The following is a 20,556-nucleotide window of genomic DNA, read 5'->3' as shown; positions in this document are numbered from 1 at the left end:
CCGCGGACCCCAGACTCCTCCATCTCCTTCCAAGGCAAGGCCCGGCTGATCATCCGTGGTCCTTTTTGCAGATGTTGCGATCCGGAGGAAACTAGATCTCTCCCCCCCCCCCCAATGTTTTCCAAGCTCGAGTTCATCTCTCCCTCCCGCAGCTCCAAGGTAGATCCCGCCGTCCTTGTGACCCGACCGCCGGTTCCCGAAGAGCGACGCTGGGGGGGCGGAGGGGGGGGAGAGAAGAAGAAGAAGGCGGGGATTGTGGACGGCGGAGGGAGGAGGAGGAGGCGCCCTCCGGCTGCCAATGCCAGTCTTCGGGTTGCCAAGATCGGCGGCCGATCTGCTTCCTGGGGTTTCCTTTCGCTTTCCCCAGATCGCCTCCCTCCGGGCTGCCTGTGCTGGGCGCGCTCTTGACGATCCGGCTAAGGAAAAGCTCTTAGGAACGGAAGTAAGATCCAGCTCTTCTTTTGTTTTGACTGGGCTTTTAGGTTCTGGTGGGGCGGGCTGCTTTGCAGATGACCCTCTCCCCCCTTCCATTGAGCCCCCTGCCCTCTTCTCGCGTTGATGAGACACCACCACCACCCCATCCCATCCCACCTCTCTCTGACTTTGCCTCTCCTCTCTTCCCTTGTCTTCCCAAACCCTGCAGGTGCCGGATCTCCTCCAAAGCAGGACCATCCATGATGCTGAAGTCCTTGACAAGCAGAGGCCCTTGCAGCCTCTTTCGACTGCTGGGGGTCACGCCTGGGCTCCAAGTTGGCAGTTTGGCCCCCAACAGGTCCTGCTCTTCTTCTGGAGAGTGCCCGCCTTCAGCCACCAAAGCCACGGGGATTAAGAAGAGGGGCTATGATATCACCAGGAATCCCCAGCTCAACAAGGTTTGACCCAACTCCCTGGCTAGATGACCTAGGTTTTTATGAGCTTCACTACTTACTCCAGGTGTCCTCCGGATGGCAGCAAAGAGTTTGTGCAAACGAACCTTTTTTTTTCCTGCCCTGGAGGCCCTCTGGATTTCTGCAATCTAGAAGGTGTTCAATTGGCTTTTTTTGTGTGCTAAAAAAGCGCACAACGCAATGATTTGTCGAACCATGGAATTCACATAAAATTCTCCCATCGCCCACATAGTTTGTTCTCCATGTAGTGGAGAAGATTTCCCCAAATGGTGTGTTTGCTGACCCCAGCAGACGTAAAACCTGAGAGGGAGAAACACACACACACACACACACACACCGGCTAAACTTTGCTTAATACTATCCAGTTTCAATATTGTACAAGAAGACCTCACGATGGGTTGTTGCGTGGCACGACATAACCGCGAACGTCAAAAGCGCGCCGACAACACCGCGGCGCTAAAACCGTGATGTCAAAAGCGCGCCGACAACAGCGCGCCGACAACAGCGCGCCAACAGAAGCGCAATTTAACTTAAGGTAAGGTTTAGGGTTAGGTTTAGGGTAGGTTTAGGGTAGGTTTAGCGTTAGGTTTAGGGTTAGGTTTAGGGTTATTTTTAGGGTTATGTTACAGCGCGCTTCTGTCGGCGCGCTGTTGTCGGCGCGCTGTTGTCACGCGGTTTTGACGGTGCGGTTTTGTCACCGCGCTTTAGTCACACGCGCTTTAGTCTACCGCGGTTTTGTGGTGGAACCGGGTTGTTGATCTCAGATTCAATTTTATCCTCTAAAACAGTGTGGATCTTCTCATCTAATTTTCAGGGGAATGCATCTTCCTTGGCATTTGTTTTCCTAAGGTCCACTTAGAAAGGCCACCAAGTCTTTCAGGACCATGAGAAACGTTCTCATTGTCCTCCATTGGACCTGAAGATATGTTATAAAATGTCCCACTGGTTCATTTGCCCTGGTAACTATTTACATAGCAGACCTTCTTGGCTGCTACTCTTCAGAAGTATAACAGTCACGGTCCATTTCTGGTTGCAGATTCAGTTGAATACACATAGAGGCACAAGCTTTGGAAGAGGCACTCTAGCTATCCATATTCGGCTATATGAAACATTTTGTAGCAGTCCAAATGAGGTCTTCCATATCTGGAACACCACTAACTGCTTCTAGTTCAGAGGACTAACTTCTAGAATAACTATGTAGTTCACCTAGGGCAGGGCTCAGCCAACTGCGGCTCTGGAGCCGCATGTGGCTCTTTCATCCCTCTGCTGTGGTTCCCTGTTGCCAGTCGGCACCACAATTTTGAGAGGAGCTTCCGGTTTGGGGGAGGGGGAAGCAGGGTGCGCCAAAAGGAGACTCTATGGCAAGGGGCGGGTTTTCTGGTCAGCTCCACAATTGATAGGGCTTTCGGTTAGGACAGGTAGAGGAAAAAGGACACCGCACTAGGAGGAGACTATATGGTGGGGAAACCGGACTTCCGGTTGGCTTCAGAATTGAACATGGGGCTTCCGGTTAAGACCTTTGTGGCTCTTTGAGTATTTAAGGTTGCTGATCCCTGACCTAGGGAACATCCGCGTTGGTTTAGAGAAGAAAGGGAAACATTCCTGAGTTTTTCTAAAAGCTCCCTTTCTGGAATGTTTGGGTTTTTTTATCCATATGCTTCTATCCTAATGATACAAGGGAGCTTTGTTTATTTACTTGGCTGCTTAACATTTAGGTTAAGTTTTCTATAATCATGTTGTCAACACTACAGCAATCATGGTGGCTTTTAGAAAGTAAAATTCTGCTCTCTTTTAAATCAAAATTTGATCATCTAGCTTTGTATTAATGACTTAGGTGGGCACCAACTTTAAAACTTCCCTGAGTCCCCTCAGGGAAAAGGGCGGCCTATAAATAACAAATAAATTCTAAATTCTAAAAAATTCTAAAATTTTAAGATGGAGTATTCCGAACTCTACCAGACTTTATTTGGCCATAAATCTAAATAAACAAATAAATAAATAACAGAATAACAGAATTGGAAGGAGCCTTGGAGGTCTTCTATCTAAAACCTGCAGTCCTCTGCATTCAGACATCTATTTTATCTCTGGACTAGCTGGATACCTGTGCTTCATGACAAAACTATGTGATCGGGGTATACAGGAGAAATTTTGTTCACAATCCACTGGCTCAGTAGTGGTCGGTGATTGAAACACGTAAGGAAATATTGGTCCCGTAACCTTGAGTTTGGAAGCAGTTCCATAGGTGGAAGGCGTAGGCATTTTGGTGAGGTACCAATGTTTAGTACTGTAATGAGCCCCAAACCACTCCTGAGTGAAGGAGTGGAACGTCTGCCAGATTGAACTGAGGTAAGGGAATGTGAGGCAACTGGCAGTTGAAACAGAGTTCTTTTAAGTGGGGAGGGGGAGTAGAATTCTTTAGCATCAGAGCGTGTTAATTACTGTATAAGAAATACTAATGATCTGGTGGTCATTTCGACAAATCCTTTCTTAGCGATCACCTAGAAGCCAAAAGGAACATAAGTGCCAAATTGATTTATCCAAAGCTGGAAGGAAGAATTTGAGCCTGATCTAACTTAACTTATTTCAAATTAGCTTATTCCATCTTGAGCTTTTGCATGTGATCGGACCAGAACTCGGTGCTGACAGGTGCTGACAGGTAGCAGAATATTTATTGCCATACATACTTTTGAAATCTTGCAAGATCAAGAAATCTAATGATGTCAGCGTTGTTACTTGGGTGTTCTCAAAATTTAAGGCTATAAGTCTGATTCTTTTTAGTCTCACAAAAAGAAGTTGGTGGGTATTTAGTTCTTAATCTAGAAAAGACTGATGATCTTTGTCATAGTTTTCAACTAAAAAAAGAACTTATATATCTGGCTCATCTTTATAATTCTAACATAGTGAATGGATTCCGACAACACTATATTGTAAGTTAAAATAAGATTTGGTGGTTTTGTGATTCACTATATTGTGTCTTGGCACGTAGTGCAAACCTGGGTATTATTTATATTTATGTGTAGCCACAGACCAAAAAATCCTACCAATGTTACAATCCAAAACATCCAGTAAAAAAAAAATCCCATCCAGAGATGACTCATTGTATCTAGATTTTTGTAGTTGGCAGGAATCAAAAACAGCTTGATGAGAAATAATCAACCGGTTCAGATCTAGTGGCTTTTCAACAGCTATTGAATTGGCAGAAAAATTGGCCAACTCTTCTTTTAAAAAATTGCATTTCTAAGCATTTTATAGGAAAGACACAATTGCCTGTTGGGAACAGTCTGAATACTTTATAATTAAATAGGGAGATCAGATGTCAGACAACAAGAAGTCAGTCTTGTTATCTCATGATAAAGTATATTCATTAGTGCGTAGCTTGTTACATAAATATGGAAGCCTTGTTCATACCCAAGATTTATAGGAATCCAATATGTGCATGAAGGGACGTGGTGGCTCAGTGGCTAAGACACTGAGCTTGACGATCAGAAAGGTCAGCAGTTCAGCGGTTCGAATCCCTAGCACCTCGTAATGGAGTGAGTTCCTGTTATTTGTCCCAGCTTATGCCAACCTAGCAGTACGAAAGCATGTAAAAATGCTAGTAGAAAAATAGGGACCACCTTTGGTGGGAAGGTAACAGCGTTCCATGCGCCTTCGGCGTTTAGTCATGCCGGCCACATGACCACGGAGACATCTTCGGACAGCGCTGGCTTTTCAGCTTTGAAACGAAGATGAGCATTGCCCCCTATATTCTAGCACGTGTGTGCGGGGCAATGGTGGGTTTCAAAAATTGTTCGAACCTACTCTGTGGGTGTGGCCTCCTTTGTGGGAGTGGCTTGCCACCCATGTGACCGGATGGGAGTGGCTTGCCGCCCATGTGACCGGATATGAAGATGCCGACGACACTTGTCAGAACCACCTTAAATTACCTCACAGACAGCACTGGCATGCATAAGAATATGATGTAAGCTTCTTTTTTAAAAGGCATCTTTGGTTTGCGTTAAAACAACTTTAACACACGCAATGTTCTGATTGCACCACAAATGCAGTAGTCATCCTTACCTTTCACAGAGGCACTGAGTTTTATAAATAGGAGCATGATAGTGTAGAATAATCATATCCAAGGACCACTGGTGGGTTTCAAAAATTTTTGGGACCTCTTCTGTAGGTGTGGCCTGCTTTCCGGGTCCACTGGTGGAACCTCTTCTAACCGGTTCGGTAGATTTGACGAACCGGCTCTACCGAATAGGTGCGAACTGGTAGGAACCCACCTCTGGTGCGCGGGGAACCTTTACCTAATATGGGCATGAATGCATAAATGAATCTGATCCACATGTTCCTTCCTGAATCTAGAATAGTTCACCCAAAACCCTGATCAACTGATGGAAGGATTCCTAGACTGAACCATTTAAAATCTGGTGGGGAAGTGGGAACTCGCTTTGCTGAAGATTCCTCTTGAGAATAAATTCCCTGGATGTACAGAATTATCATATGAATGAAGAGAAAAGTTTGCCCAATTCCATTGACCCAGAGTTCTTTTTTTGGGGGGGGGGGACTGGCAAAGGATGTTGTTTCCTAAGGATGATACATTTTTGCAAGCCAACAGTATAACAGAGTTGGAAGGGACCTTGGAGGTCTTCTAGTCCAACTTCCTGCTTGAGCAGGAGATCCTATAACATTTCAGACAAATGACTGTTTAGTCTCTTCTTAACAGCCTCCAGTGATGGATCACCTAGAAGCAAGTTGTTCCACTGATTGATTGTTCTAACTGTCAGGAAATCTCTCCTTAGTTCTAGATTGCTTCTCTCCTTGATTAGTTTCCATCCATTGCTTCTTGTCTTGCCTTCAAGTGCTTTGTAGAATAGCTTGACCTCCTCTTCTTTGTGGCAGTGCCTCAAATATTGGAAGGCTGCTATCATGTCTCCCCTAGTCCTTCTTTTCATTAAACTAGACATACCCAGTTCCTGCAACCGTTCTTCAGATAATTTAGCCTCCATCCCACTAATCATTGTTGTTACTCTTGTCTGCACTCTTTCTAGAGTCTGGCCAGGGAAGAGTAACAAAGACGATTGGGGAATTGGAGAATAAAACACACAAATCTCTCAGTTGCAGACTGAAATACTACAATCCATCAACAGTCTCCCCTTGCTGCTCATTTGTTCTAACTCTTAAATGTCATATTTGCTAGTCCATCATCCCTTGCCATTCATGTGAGTATACGAATTTATATTTGTATTTAAGCATCAGGGAATCAGGCAGTGCCTGCAAACAAGATTGTTGGCAGTTAGGAAAAAGCAAGATTTCTTACTTTAACCCAAGTCAGCCCTTTAGCTTCCTCTGTCCCCAAGAGGCTGCAAACAAGTAGGCCTCAGCTTACAACTGGTTATTTAGCAATTGTTCAAAGTTATGACAGATCCCCAAAAAGGACTTATGACCCAGATTTGAAATTCTAATATACACACCCCATTGTGGTTACGTGACAGCATTTTGAGCACCCATCAAACTGGCCTGCATTTATGGCTGTTTGCAGGGCCCTCCAGTCATAAGACCTCAATTTATGAAAAACATTTTCCAGCAAAAACTGCCCCATAGTGGGTTCGCTTAATGACCGTGCCGCTTGTTTTACAAACACCCTATTCATTTTATGAGCGCTGTGAAAAAGGTTGTGCAATCTTTTGTACGTGGCGACTCATTTTATAACCATCACAGCCTAGAACCAAAATCACAGGCTCAGTTACAATCAGGGGTGGGTTCCTGCCAGTTCTAACCTCTTCTATAGAAGAGGTTCCACAAATCTACCGTGCCGTTTAGAACCGGTTCAAGCTCCCTCCCCCCGCCCGTCCTCACATCATCAAGTTGAAGAGCGAGAGGAGGAATTCTGGGAGTTGAAGTCCACAAATCTTAAAGCTGTCAAGTTTGAACACTCCTGGGTTTTTTTTTCTAAAGGGTTAGAGGTGCAAGGGTCTTGTAACCTGACAGCTTTAAGACTTGCGTGCTTCAAATGCCAGAGTTTCTGAGCCAACATTTTGGTTGCTAAGCAAGAGCGTTGTTAAGTGAGTTTCACCACATTTTGAAACCCACTACTGGTTACAGTCATAAGTCGAGAACTACCGGTATTGATTTATTTTCTTTATTTTTTGCACGCTTCTGGTGATTATTTAGTTATGTGATTGGTTATATAGGAAGAATGGTGTGTGTAAATACTATATGTACTTTGGAGTGAAACTTCCCCTATCTTTTGGAAAAATGCCTCTGCAAGCAAGGCAGATTGATAATTCATTAGTCATCAGTTTTATTTTTTATTTTTTTCAAGAAGGGGGAAAGAGACTTCTGACTTGTCAGCGCTTTTGAATAACTTTTTTTTTTCTTTTGCAATGCAGCAAGCATGCAATGCAGAACTAAAACTTGAGCTGGTTTTATCTTCCAAATCTTGTGGGCCACCTGGGTGTGTTTTGCAAATCCAGGTGTCTTCTACTCAGGGTGGCTACCAAACTGAAGAGCAGTTTCATGTAAATCAAGCCAGCCAGCACAACATTTTAAAAAGGAGCAAATGGTTTTGCCAGGCTTTTCTTTATAAATACTTTTCTAGTTCATTTGTCAGCATCTGAAATTCAAGTTATGCTAAAAAAATTACTCTTAAAGACTTAAAAAGATACAAAGCGTGGAATAGAGGTAGTTTTTGACTTACAACCGTTCATTCAAAGTTACAACAGCACTGGAAAAAGTGACTTATGACCGTTTTTCACACTTACGACCATTGTAGAATCCCCAAGGTCACATGATCAAAATTTGGGCACTTGGCAACTGACTCATATTTATGACAGTTGCAGTGCAGTGCAGGGTCATATAATCACCTTTTGCAACCTTCTGACAAGCCAAGTCAATGGGGGAAGCCAGATTCACTTAACAACCGTGCTACTAACTTAACAACGGCAGTGATTCACTTAACAGCTGTGGCAAGAAAGGTCGTAAAAGCGTTAAAATTCACTTAATAAATGTTTCCCTTAGCAACGGAAATTTCCGGCTCAATTGTGGTGGAAAAGTCAAGGACTATCTCTAAATTATCCGTCAGAATAAAGTTTGGCTCGATGACTATATGAGCAAAGGAATATTATGGGAAGTTTGTTTGGGACTTTTGATAACAGGGCTAGGGAGAAAAACTGGGACTGAGCATACCTGTAACAGATACTCATATAAATGTTTAGATACACTCTTTATAGACCAGGCATGTTGAAAACGTGGCCCATGGGCCACATCCGGCCCACAATAGGGTGCAGAGTAGGCCTGCAGGCCGTCCAAGAGGCCGCACGGGACCAGACCCTGCTGCCCCAGCCATGCCCACGTAGTCAGCCGCGATGACCAGGCCACGCCCACCAAATGCAGCCTGCAACGGGATCAAGTTGCAGAGCCGAGGTGGCGCAGTGGTTAAATGCAGCACTGCAGGCTACTTCAGCTGACTGCAGTTCTGCAGTTCAGCTGTTCAAATCTCACCAGTTCAAGGTTGACTCAGCCTTCCATCCTTCCAAGGTGGGTAAAATGAGGACCCGGATTGTTGTTGGGGGCAATATGCTGACTCTGTAAACCGCTTAGAGAGGGCTGAAAGCCCTATGAAGCGGTATATAAGTCTAACTCAGTGTTTTTCAACCACTGTGCCGTGGCACACTAGTGTGCCGTGACATAGTGTAAGGTGTGCCGTGGGAAAAACACTTTATATATAGTCAATATAGGCACAGAGTTAATTTTTTTTAACATTTTCTAATGGTGGTGTGCCTCGTGATTTTTTTCATGAAAAAAGTGTGCCTTTGCACAAAAAAGGTTGAAAAACACTGGTCTAACTGCTATTGCTATTGCTAAGTTTGACACTTGTTAATAGATTCTGCAGAAAGATTACTCTATGTCTATATATGTGTGAAAGACAGAGAGAGAAAGAGATAGGCTATGATGTTTCATTTAACAGAATAACAGAATGGGAAGGGACCTTGGAGATCTTCTAGTCCAGCCCACTGCTGAAGCAGGAGAGGAGACCCTCTACCATTTCGGACAAATGGCTGTCCAGTTTCTTCTTGAAAACCTCCAGTGTTGGAACATTTACAATTTCTGGAGGCAAGTTGTTCCACTGATTAATTGTTCTCAAAGTCAGGGATTTTCTCCTTAGTTCTAGGTTCCTTCTCTCTTTGATTAGTTTCCACCCATTGCTTCTTGTTCTACATTCATGTGTTGTTAAAAAACATTCTTGTTTTACCCTATTTTTTCTCCTGGTTTTCTAGTTTTAATTTATTTTCTTTTTTCTCCCCCGTTTTCAAATAGTTTCATATGTTTTTCTTTCTCTCTCGCTTTATAGGCATTTAAAATCCATAATAAGTTAAGCTTCTTGCTGAAAGCAAATCATTTTTTGCACAACTATAATTTAATTACATAGCTACTCTGTTTACACAGTGTGCAGCACAATATTAACCAATGTTCAAAAGAGGCATGAACTATAATTAATATAACATTTCTGATTTAATAAATGACTTCTAAAATTGTAAAGAAATATCCTGGTGTTAAAATCTTTTTATTCAGCTTTGACTTTTATTCAGCTTCATTATTAATATAATATAATAACAGATATGGAAGGGACTTGGAGGTCTTCTAGTCCAACCCCCTACTTAGGCAGGAAACCCTACACCACTTCAGACAAATGGTTATTCAACTTCTTAAAAACTTCCAGTATTGGAGCATTTAAAACTTCTGGAGGCTAGTTGTTCCACTGATTAATTGTTCTCACTGTCAGGAAATTTCTCCTTAGTTCTAAATTGCTTCTCTCCTTGATTAGTTTCCACCCATTGCTTCTTGTTCTACCCTCAGGTGCTTTGGAAAATAGCTTGACTCCCTCTTCTTTTTGGCAGCCCCTGAGATAGTGGAACACTGCTATCATGTCACCCCTAGTCCTTCTTTTCATTAAACTTCTTCAAGTGCGAGTGTTTGTATCAGTGATTATTAATGATACTAGCTGGTTGTTTACCTGTTCACTGGGCATTCACCTTTCATGTTAGATTTTTTTTTATTATATAGGCTTCAAAGGTCTTGAAAGTCTGGAATATCAGCAGCAATAATTGCTGGAAGTTTCCATTTGTATTGGGTTGCGCCTTAATCCACTCTATAGGATGAGATTACTTTATTTGCAAAAAATTATATTGATGTTAGCTTTGGAAGTGGCGAGTTCTGCATAGCTGTACTCTACCAGATTCTCAATATCTGGGATCTGGGTGTGCATGTATATACAAGTGCAAGTAGTTCTTAATTTACATCTATAACTGAGCCCAAAATTTATGTTGCTAAAAGAGAGAGTAAAGTGAGTTTTGCCCCCATCTTACCTTTCCTGCCACAGTTGTTACTTGAATCATGCAGTTGTTAAGTTACTAACATGATTGTTAATTGAATCTGGCTTCCCCATTGACTTCGCTTGTTAGACGTTCGCAAAAGGGGATCACATCAGTGGTGAGATTCAATTTTTTTTACTACCAGTTCTATGGGTGTGGCTTGGTGGGCATGGCAGGGAAAGGATTCTGCAAAATCTCCATTCCTTTCCCACTCCAGGAGAAGGATACTGCAAAATCTCCACTCCTTCCCCACTCCAGGAGAAGGATACTGCAAAATCTTCATTCCCTCCCTATTCCAGGGGAAGGATACTGTAAAATCTCCATTCCCTCCCCACTCCAGGAGAAGGATACTGCAAAATCTCCATTCCCTCCCCACTCCAGGGGAAGGATACTGCAAAATCTCAATTTCCTCCCCACTCCAGGGGAAGGATACTGCAAAATCTCAATTTCCTCCCCACTCCAGGGGAAAGATACTGCAAAATCTCAATTCCCTCCCCATTCCAGCAGAAGGATACTGCAAAATCTGCATTCCCTCCCCACTCCAGGGGAAGGATACTGTAAAATCTCCATTACTTCCCCACTCCAGGGGAAGGATACTATAAAATTTCAATTCCCTCTCCACTCCAGGGGAAGGATACTGCAAAATCTCCATTCCCTCCCCACTCCAGGGGAAAGATACTACAAAATCTCCATTCCCACCCCACTCTGGGACCAGCAAGAGGCGGCGTTTGCCGGTTCTCTGAACTACTCAAAATTTCCGCTACCGGTTCTCCAGAATCCGTCAGAATGCACTGGATTTCACCCCTGGATCACATGATCCTGGGACACTACAGAAGTCATAAATAAAAAGGCAGTTGCCAAGTGTCCACATTTTGATCTTGTGACCATGTGGATGCTGCAATGGTCGTGAGTTTGAAAAACAGTCATAGGTTACTTTTTCAATGCCGCTGTCACTTCAAACGGCCACTAAACGAATGGCTGTAAGTCAAGGACTACTTGCATTATTATGATATTGTCTATTCTTCCAATGAATATCACAGGTTTTAAACTGGATGTTTTCTAATGGCCTCTAATCAAGGAAATCATGGAAACATTATGATAGTATGTAAGAAGTTCCAAGCAAAATAATGTTTTAATGCAAAGATAAGGGCATAAAATATGGTAAATGTAAACAATTGCTATTGTTGTTATAGTTGGCTTCCTTCACCCCAAATCTTTCAACTTCAGTTTGGAAATTCCAATATTTGGGAGCCTTTTTTATTTGGGGTTTTTCTTTTGGCTAATAAAAATATGGGAAGTGTGCCACACACATTTTTCTTTTCAATACAAGTAATGTTTGGTGTGTTTCAAGTGTCCATCTACATTTTAACATCACATAAGATTTTAAGACTGGATTTCTCCTTCTCTTTTCTAAATAACTTTGGCTTCTTTATTCACATTCTTTCATTTTATTTTCTGCCAAGGGGACATGCAATAAATTATGTACTATATTTGTAAGTGTGAAGACAAGTTTTTGGGTTTGTTTTTTTTAGTGTCACTGTAACTTCGAGCAGTTGCTAAATGAATGGTTTTAAATTAAGAATTACTTTCGTACCACACTGGCTCTTACAGATGTATCTTCTCCATAGCAATAGCAATAGCAGTTAGACTTATATACCGCTTCATAGGGCTTTCAGCCCTCTCTAAGCGGTTTACAGAGTCAGCATATTGCCCCCAACAACAATCCGGGTCCTCATTTTACCCACCTCGGAAGGATGGAAGGCTGAGTCAACCCTGAGCCGGTGAGATTTGAACAGCCGAACTGCAGAACTGCAGTCAGCTGAAGTAGCCTGCAGTACTGCATTTAACCACTGCGACACCTCGGCTCTATGATCGATTCTCTGATCATGATATTTGTTTTCCGTTGATTGTAAAGTAACAGAAGAGGACATGTTGGTCTGCTGCTGGCCTATTCAACTTGAGAAGATTTGCAAAAGCATGCCGAAGTTTGGTTTTTATTTTATTTATTTATGTAATCAATTAAATCCACCCACACCCTTCTTACCTCTTGTGGAATGAAGAATAGAATAGAATACACCATTTGTCGTATTGTGTATTCTATCCCCTGCTTGAGCGGGGGCGGGGGTTGGACTAGATGACCTATAAAGTCCCTTCCAACTCTGTTGATCTAGAATAACAGAGTTGGAAGGGACTTTGGGGGACTTCTAGTCCAACCCCCTGCTTAGGCAGAAAACTCTACACCACTTCAGACAAATGGTTATCCAGTCTCTTCTTAAAAACTTCCAGTGTTGGAGCATTCACAACTTCTGGAGGCAAGCTGTTCCACTGATTAATTGTTCTAACTGTCCAGAAATTCCTCCTTAGTTCTAGGTTACTTCTCTCCTTGATCCTCAAAGATCACACAGGACCGGCCATACCTGCACAGGAGGTTGTAGACATCTGGTTGGTATGATTGTTGATAACCAGCCTTTTAATTCAACCTAGAAACAAACCAGGATCTTAAGTGTAGATACTAGACAGTGTGGATACAACACCGCTAAATCTGCTACCAGCATTTGCAAACGGGCCCTTACATTTTCCCTCCCCACGGAAATTGTGAATGTTGCGTATTTTTAAAGTGTTGTTTTATCTATTTATCCCCCTTCCCTTGTCTATTGTGAGCCACCCGGAGTCCTTCGGGAGTGGGCGGCATACAAGACAAATAAACAAGACAAATAAACTATTTTGGATCAATTCAAGCTTCCCAATTGTCTTCAAAGACAGTCTTGTGTGGAGTTTTCAAGGAAATGAAAGCCAAGAACTTTGCTCTTTAAGACATTGTGTCTTATCTATGGATGACTTAGTTCTGTGCTTTCTTTCTGTGCGGTGATTAAAATGCTGAACTAGGATGATGGAGATCCAAGTACAAAGCTAGCTTTAGCCATGGAAAATCACTGGGTGACTTTAAGCTGATTAATATGTTAGCCCAGCTTTACAATTGTACAGATAAAAATAAAGGGAAACCAGATGAAGATGAAGTATAATATTTATCTTTCTTGCAGTTCCCATAAGAACTGCAACATCGTTCCTTACATAATGTCATCTTCACTATTGGGAATGGACCTAGAAATTTTGGGCCCAATTTCTTGCTCCATTTTGGGCTGAAGACGACCCAATGGTTAGTGCATCCATCCACCTCCTCATGCCCTTATGTTATTTTCTTTTCAGGAAACATCTCCCTTTTGAGGAGAGGCCACCTGTCAGGCCTGCAGTCATATTCCTTTTAGGACCTTTGGCCTGCCACACTCTCTCTCATTCTTTAATATGCTGTTTCATTAGTGGGGAATTGGGAGGGGGAATAGTAAGGTGTAGAATGTGTTGTTTTCAAAATAAAAAATTCATTTCTAGAAATCAAGGTCATTCTTTGTCTCCGCACCTCTGCACCTGACCAGAAGTGGATGGGTGGAAATGCCAGCGTGGCAGAGAAAGATTGGACCATGTGATGGGTTTGTGGGTGTGGGGACAAGATCATGAACTTTCAACTGGGTGGGAACCCCGGGAAACTTTCAGATTCGGGTTCCCACAGATATACCAACATGTCCCTCTTAATAAATTGGAACTTTGAGGAAAGCTCTGCCTTGAACTCTGATTTAATTCTGGATGATATTTGCAATGATGGCACATATATTTTTAGTAGGGGGGAACAATGACTCGGGGATTAAAGACACTGAGCTTGAGACCCGAGTGCTGTGCGATGGGGTGAGCTCCCGTTCCTTGCTCCAGCTCCAGCCCATCTCCCAGTTTGAAAGCATGCCAAACAGAGGTGGGTTCCTGCTGCCATTACTACCGGTTCAGGGCACACAAAAATTTGCGTGCGCACATGCGCGGAGTGCAGATGTGTCCAGCCAAGTTACTACCTACTCGATCGAACTCTAGGAACCCACCTCTGATGCTAATGTGAGTAGATAAATAGGTACCACTTTGGTAGGAAAGTAACAGCGTTCCATGTGCCTTTGACATATAGCATTCTGGCCACCTGACCCACGGACATCTTTGGACGATGCTGGCTCCCTTGGCTAAGAAATGGAGATGAGCAACACCCCTAGAGTCAGACACGACTGGACAGGGAAAACCTACTTATCTTCTTGTATCAGAGCTATATTGTGCTTTTATATGGAAGTTCTAACCTAGCTCTACATGGGGCAGCCCTTGAAGAGTATTCGGAGACTCCAACTCGTCCAGAGCCGAGGTGGCGCAGTGGTTAAATGCAGCACTGCAGGCTACTTCAGCTGACTGCAGTTCTGCAGTTCGGCTGTTCAAATCTCACCGGCTCAGGGTTGACTCAGCCTTCCATCCTTCCGAGGTGGGTAAAATGAGGACCCGGATTGTTGTTGGGGGCAATATGCTGACTCTGTAAACCGCTTAGAGAGGGCTGAAAGCCCTATGAAGCGGTATATAAGTCTAACTGCTATTGCTATTGCTATAGAATGCAGCTGCGCGAGCGATTGTGGGTGCACCTCGGTACACCCACGTTACACCTATCCTCCGCGAGCTGCACTGGCTACCGATCGGTCTCCGGATTTGTTTCAAAGTGCTAGTCGTAACTTATAAAGCCCTTCATGGTATTGGACCTGGGTACTTGAGAGACCGCCTGCTGCCAATTACCTCCCAAAGACCCGTTAGATCACACAGGGCCGGCCTCCTCCGGGTTCCATCCACCAGCCAATGCCACCTGGCTACTACCCGGGGGAGAGCCTTCTCTGTGGCAGCTCCGGCCCTTTGGAACTCCCCATGGAGATTAAGACCCTCACCTCTCTCCAGGCCTTCCGGAAAGCCGTCAAAACTTGGCTGTGCCGGCAGGCCTGGGGTTGATGAGTTCCCCTCCCCTCTCGACTTGTATGGTTGTATGATTCTTGTTTATTTTAATTATGTGTACTGTGTTTTATGTTCCCCTTTTTCCCCTGTTGAGTTGTCTGCCACCCTGAGTCCCTCCCGGAGAAGGGCAGCATACAAATAAACTAAATCTTAATCTTAATCTTAATCTTTTATACTTAACAGGCATTTATAAATCTCTTCCTTTTCTTTTTCACCTGACACTTATTTGCCACAAGCAAACTGTAATTACATTAGGCAGATATCATCTTCAAATAAGGCTGAAGTCCTTTTATAGACTGTGCATAATTTCTGCTTTATCCTAGATTATTGTGAATGAGGAATTTATTAAAACATGCCTTTTTACTGAATTCAGTTGGGCTTAATTCCAACTCCCCACTTACTTGAGTGTAAAAGGCTTAGTTTTAGTTAAGAGTAATTATGCATAGGATCAAACGAACAATTCTAGGTGCTTATCTCGTATTTAATAATAATAGAAGCGGAGGTGAAACCAATTAGACATACAGCAATTTGAAATGCATTGTTCCACAATGCATTTTTCCCCCCTGTTCCAAAGTGCAAAAGTAAATATTTAATAGGCTGTCCTTAATTCAATACGATGGGGTTTTATTATTATTTTTTCATTGTTTGTCTTTCTTTTCTTTTTCATTGTAAATTCACTTAGGGGAATTACGAATGCGGAGTACAGTAATGTCAATCCAAAAATGCACTTCATATTTCTAAGTACCAGTTATTGGAAGAAATAGCAAGTCTATATAATCAGTGCTGAAGTACACAGCGTGTTTTGGCTGCCAGGAAATCCACATTGTTTTCTTTTAGAGATTAGGTATGATTTTACTCTGCTTTTGGTGATTGTGCTACCATGAATAAAGGGATTTGAAAGCAGTTTTAGAAAATGTATGGCTTCGGCTTCAGAGGCGTTCCTTATCCAAACACTATTGTGTATTTCATTGTCTACTTTTCCACCATATGGTTGAGAACTGTCTGCAGGTGGAGTTGGGGAAAAAAATATGCCTCAACTACCAGGTTTTGATACAAGCCTTCAAGAATACTAATACAGGTAGTATTTGACTTAGAACAGTCCATTTGAGGCTCAGTGGTTAGAGTGCAGTACTACCAGTGGTGGGTTTCAAAAATTGTTCGAACCTACTCTGTGGGTGTGGCCTCCTTTGTGGGAGTGGCTTGCCGCCCATGTGACCGGATGGGAGTGGTTTGCCGCCCATGTGACCGGATACGAAGATGCCGATGACACTTGTCAGAACCATCTTAAATTACCCCACACACAGCACTGGCACGCATAAGAATATGATATAAACTTGTTTTTTAAAAGGCATCTTTGGTTTGCGTTAAAACAACTTCAACACACGCAACGTTCTGATTGCACCACAAACGCAGTAGTCATCCTTACCTTTCACAGAGGCACTGAGTTTTATAAATATGAGCATGATAGTGTAGAATAATCATATCCAAGGACCAGTGGTGGGTTTCAAAAAACTTTGGAACCTCTTCTGTAGGTGTGGCCTGCTTTCCGGGTCCACTGGTGGAACCTCTTCTAACCGGTTCGGTAGATTTGACGAACCGGTTCTACCGACTAGGTGCGAACTGGTAGGAACCCACCTCTGAGTACTGCAGACTACTTCTGCTGACTGCCTGCTATCTACAATTTAGCAGTTTGAATCTCACCAGGCTCCAGGTTGACTCAGCCTTCCATCCTTCCAAGGTGGGTAAAATGAAGACCCAGATTGTTGGGGGCAAGAGGCTGACTCTGTAAATGGCTTAGAGAGGGCAATAAACAGAGGTGATATTCAGCAGGTTCTGACCAGTTCTGGAGAACCGGTAGCGGAAATTTTGAGTAGTTCAGAGAACCGGTAAATACCACCTCTGGCTGGCCCCGCCCCATCTATTCTCTGCCTCCTATGTCCCAGCTGATCGGGAGGGATTGGGGATTTCGCACTAACCTTGCCCTGCCACAAACCACCAAGCCACGCCCACAGAACCAGTAGTAAAAAAAATGCGAATCCCACCACTGGCTATAAAGCACTGTGAAGTGGTATATATAAGTCTAAGTGCTATAAAGTTCAAACTTATAATGGTACTGAAAAAAGTGATACAACTGTTTTTCACACTTACAACCATTGTGTCAGGATTCCAAATAGCATAACAAGTTCCTATTTATTAAGAGAGTCGTGTTGGCACATCTGGGAAACCCCGAATCTGAAAGCTTCCCGGTTTTCCCCACCCAGTTGAAAGTTCAAGATCCTGCACCCACGGTCACAAGTCCATCACATGGTCCAATCTCCCACTGCCCAGTTTCCACCCATCCAGTTCCCGTCAGGTGCAGAGATGCAAAGACAAAGGATGACCTTGGCTTTCTAGAAAGAATGTTGTTATGGCTACATAGCATCTAACTCTTACAATCCCCCCTCCCATTTAACCACAATAGAAAATGCATATTTTCTATTAATAATAGAATAGAATAATAGAAAGTGTGGCAATTTTTTTAATGAAATTACAAAGATCTAGAATTTCAAAGGAACCTTCAGAATTTGAGGTCTTTTTTGATTCTGAGATGATACCAGACATTAACCACCCATAATTCTAAGTCTGCATTCGAGTAAATTTATTTACTTATCAAATTCAGACATCACCTGTCTCACACACAGAATTGGGCCTATTCTGTCATCCACATAAGACATCAGATGCAAAACTAAGTTAAGAAAATTCCATAAAATAAGTTTGCCGTGGTTTTTTCCCCACAACTTTGTACCACTGTATAGGCAAATAAATCAGTGAGAGATGACATCTAGGAAGCTGAACAGTCCAGAGAAAAAGATGGAAAATTCCATTCCGATGTTATTTTAAGATCTAAGCTATTATGATGAATAGGCTATCAAAAGCGAAATTTCAGCACCATTAATACATGAATGCACATATACCGGCAATATTTCTTTTTCAATAAAGCTCCCAATGATATACTGAAACTTTTTTTGACCATCTCAGCTTTTTTTTATGTCCGTAGAAAGGTTTCATCATGCAATTTAAAAAAATTGGATCAAATTACTTGTAATGTCCTTTCTTTTCGGGCATTTGAAGGCGGGATGTGGAAGGCAGGACAAGGCTGTAATTAATTTAGGGTGCATCTTTTCTTCCTGGAAAAGGGGGTGTTTAAAAGATTGGAATGGAGTGGTCGCATCCAACTCTTGCAGGTGCTTTTTTTTTATTGAAATCCAAAGTGACCCCAAAACTCTACATTAAGTAATGCCTGCATGCAATTATAGGCATGTGGAAATTTGGTATATAGCCATGTGCAAATTTAAGATGAAGGAGATAGCAATAACACCAGTGGTGGGATTTAGCCAGCTCGCACCTATTCGGGAGAACCAGTTGTTAACTTTCTAAGCAGTTCGGAGAACCGGTTGTTGGAAGAAATCTTTTTTTTGTTTTTCCCCACTTTACAGAGCTAATCCTGTAAGGAAGGCAGAAAGGAAACATTCTGGTGTTGTTTCTAGCCTAATCTTTATTGCCCTGCTTACAGAAACTGCCTCTCTGGTTAACCTTTATTACATTATAGCAGCTAAGGCAAAGCGCCCATCGACGTGAGTGACATTGAGTTCGCCATGCCCACCCAGTCACATGATTACCGAGCCATGCCTACCCAGCTGGTCATTAGGGCAGAGAACCCATTGTTAAATAATTTGAATCCCACCACTGAATAACACTTATGACTTATATACCACTCCACACTGCTTTACAGCCTTCTCTGAGAGGTTTAGAGTCAGCCTATTGCCCTCAACAACCTGGGTCCTTATTTTACCCACCTCGGAATGATGTAAGGTTGAGTCAACCTTGAGCCTGATGAGATTCGAACTACTAAATTGCTGGCAGCCAGCAGTCAGCAGAAGTAGCCTGCACTACCGCATTCTATCCACTGCGCCACTGTGGCTCATGATCATATGAGAACTGTTTTTGTAGTGTGGTGACCAAAACTAGATGCAGTATTCTGGGTGTGGTCTTACTATGGTTTTATAGAGTGGTACACCTAGAATACTGCACCCAATTCTGGTCACCACACTATAAAGAAGATGTTGAGACTCTAGAAAGATTGTAGAGAAGAGCCACAAAGATGATTAGGGCACTGGAAGATAAAACATACTGTATGAAGAACGGTTGCAGGAACTGGGCATGGCTAGTCTAGTGAAGAGAAGGACCAGGGGAGACATGATAGCAGTCTTCCAATATTTGAGGGGCTGCCACAGAGAGGAGGGGGTCAAGCTATTTTCCAAATCATCTGAAGGCTGAACAAAGAATAATGGATGGAAACTGACCAAGGAGAGATTCACTCTGGTAATAAGGAGAAATTTTCTGACAGTGAGAACAATCAACCCATTGGACAGAAGTTGCCTTCCGAAGTTGGGGAGCCTCAGCTTGGTGGAGGGGAGGGTTGGACTAGATGACCTACCAGGTCCCTTCCAACTCTGTTATTCTATTCCAAGTTCTAACCCCAAATGTTCAGAGTTGCAGCATCTCCAAGAGGAAAGAGTGTGGCACCTGGGAGCTTATCTGTTTGCAGCGGCTAAATCTTATGTAATGTGAAAAATCTCATGAAGATCTTGGCAGGAATAAAATCACACAGCTGTGTTTGCATTTCATCGGAGATTGAAGTGTGACTCAGATGCTTGGGGTGTGCGGAGGGGCAGAGGGGGGGGGGGGAAGATAACTAATTACAAGTGTAAACCAGCCAGAAAGCGCTCTGGATTTCATGCCAATTCAAACCTCTATGGGGAAACTTTTCTCGGCTAAGGCTGTTTATGGATTTTAAAGGCCATGGGCTGCTTGCACTTAACAAGCCAATCCGAAACCCATTTTCCTAGAAGTTAATTTCAGAGTTCTGTCCAAAAATCAACAACCTTACCAATTGCCAAGAACTGATAAGCGTATCGGCTTAAAACAAGATTGTTAACACCTGCATCTTTTTAGGAACTGGAAATCTCTTGGCAGTTTTCCAAAAAGGAAAAAAAAAACATACCATTAATGTTTAACAGATTAACAGATTTAACGGAAGGGAACTTGTAGGTCATCTAGTCCAACTCCCCCAGCCCAAAGCAGGAGATCCTACACCATTTCTGACATATGGCAGTCCAGGGTCTGTGGGAAGTAATACAAATTACCTCCCACAGACCCATTAGATCTCACAGGGTTGGCCTCCTCCGAGTGCCATCTACCAGCCAATGCCACCTGGCTACGACCCGGGGGAGGGCCTTCTCTGTGGCAGCTCCGGCCCTCTGGAATGAGCTCCCCGCAGGGATTCGGACCCTCACCTCTCTCCAGGCCTTCCGAAAAGCCGTCAAAACCTGGCTCTGATGGCAGGCCTAGGAGTGATGAGTTCCTTCCCCTCTCGACATGTATGGTTGTGCTACTGTTGTTTACTTTTATTATTT

General features: G+C 43.1%; 1 protein-coding gene across 1 annotated transcript in view; it reads left to right on the top strand.

Moving 5' to 3' along the window:
• The first annotated feature begins 289 nt into the window (after window positions 1-289).
• The window catches only part of ME3 (malic enzyme 3), a 118,886-nt gene continuing 98,619 nt past the window's right edge, over window positions 290-20,556 (top strand). The window contains exons 1-2 of the mRNA XM_087721065.1: window positions 290-442; window positions 644-872. Coding sequence (XP_087577191.1) covers window positions 675-872 — 198 coding nt within the window. The 5' untranslated portion in view covers window positions 290-442; window positions 644-674. The remainder of the gene's footprint in view (window positions 443-643; window positions 873-20,556) is intronic.

This window comes from Thamnophis sirtalis, unplaced genomic scaffold (assembly GCF_051295495.1).
Source record: "Thamnophis sirtalis isolate CommonGarterSnake01/CBP01778 unplaced genomic scaffold, rThaSir2_p1.2 scaffold_8, whole genome shotgun sequence".
Lineage (NCBI taxonomy): Eukaryota > Metazoa > Chordata > Lepidosauria > Squamata > Natricidae > Thamnophis > Thamnophis sirtalis.
This window is presented reverse-complemented; position numbering and strand designations above follow the sequence as displayed.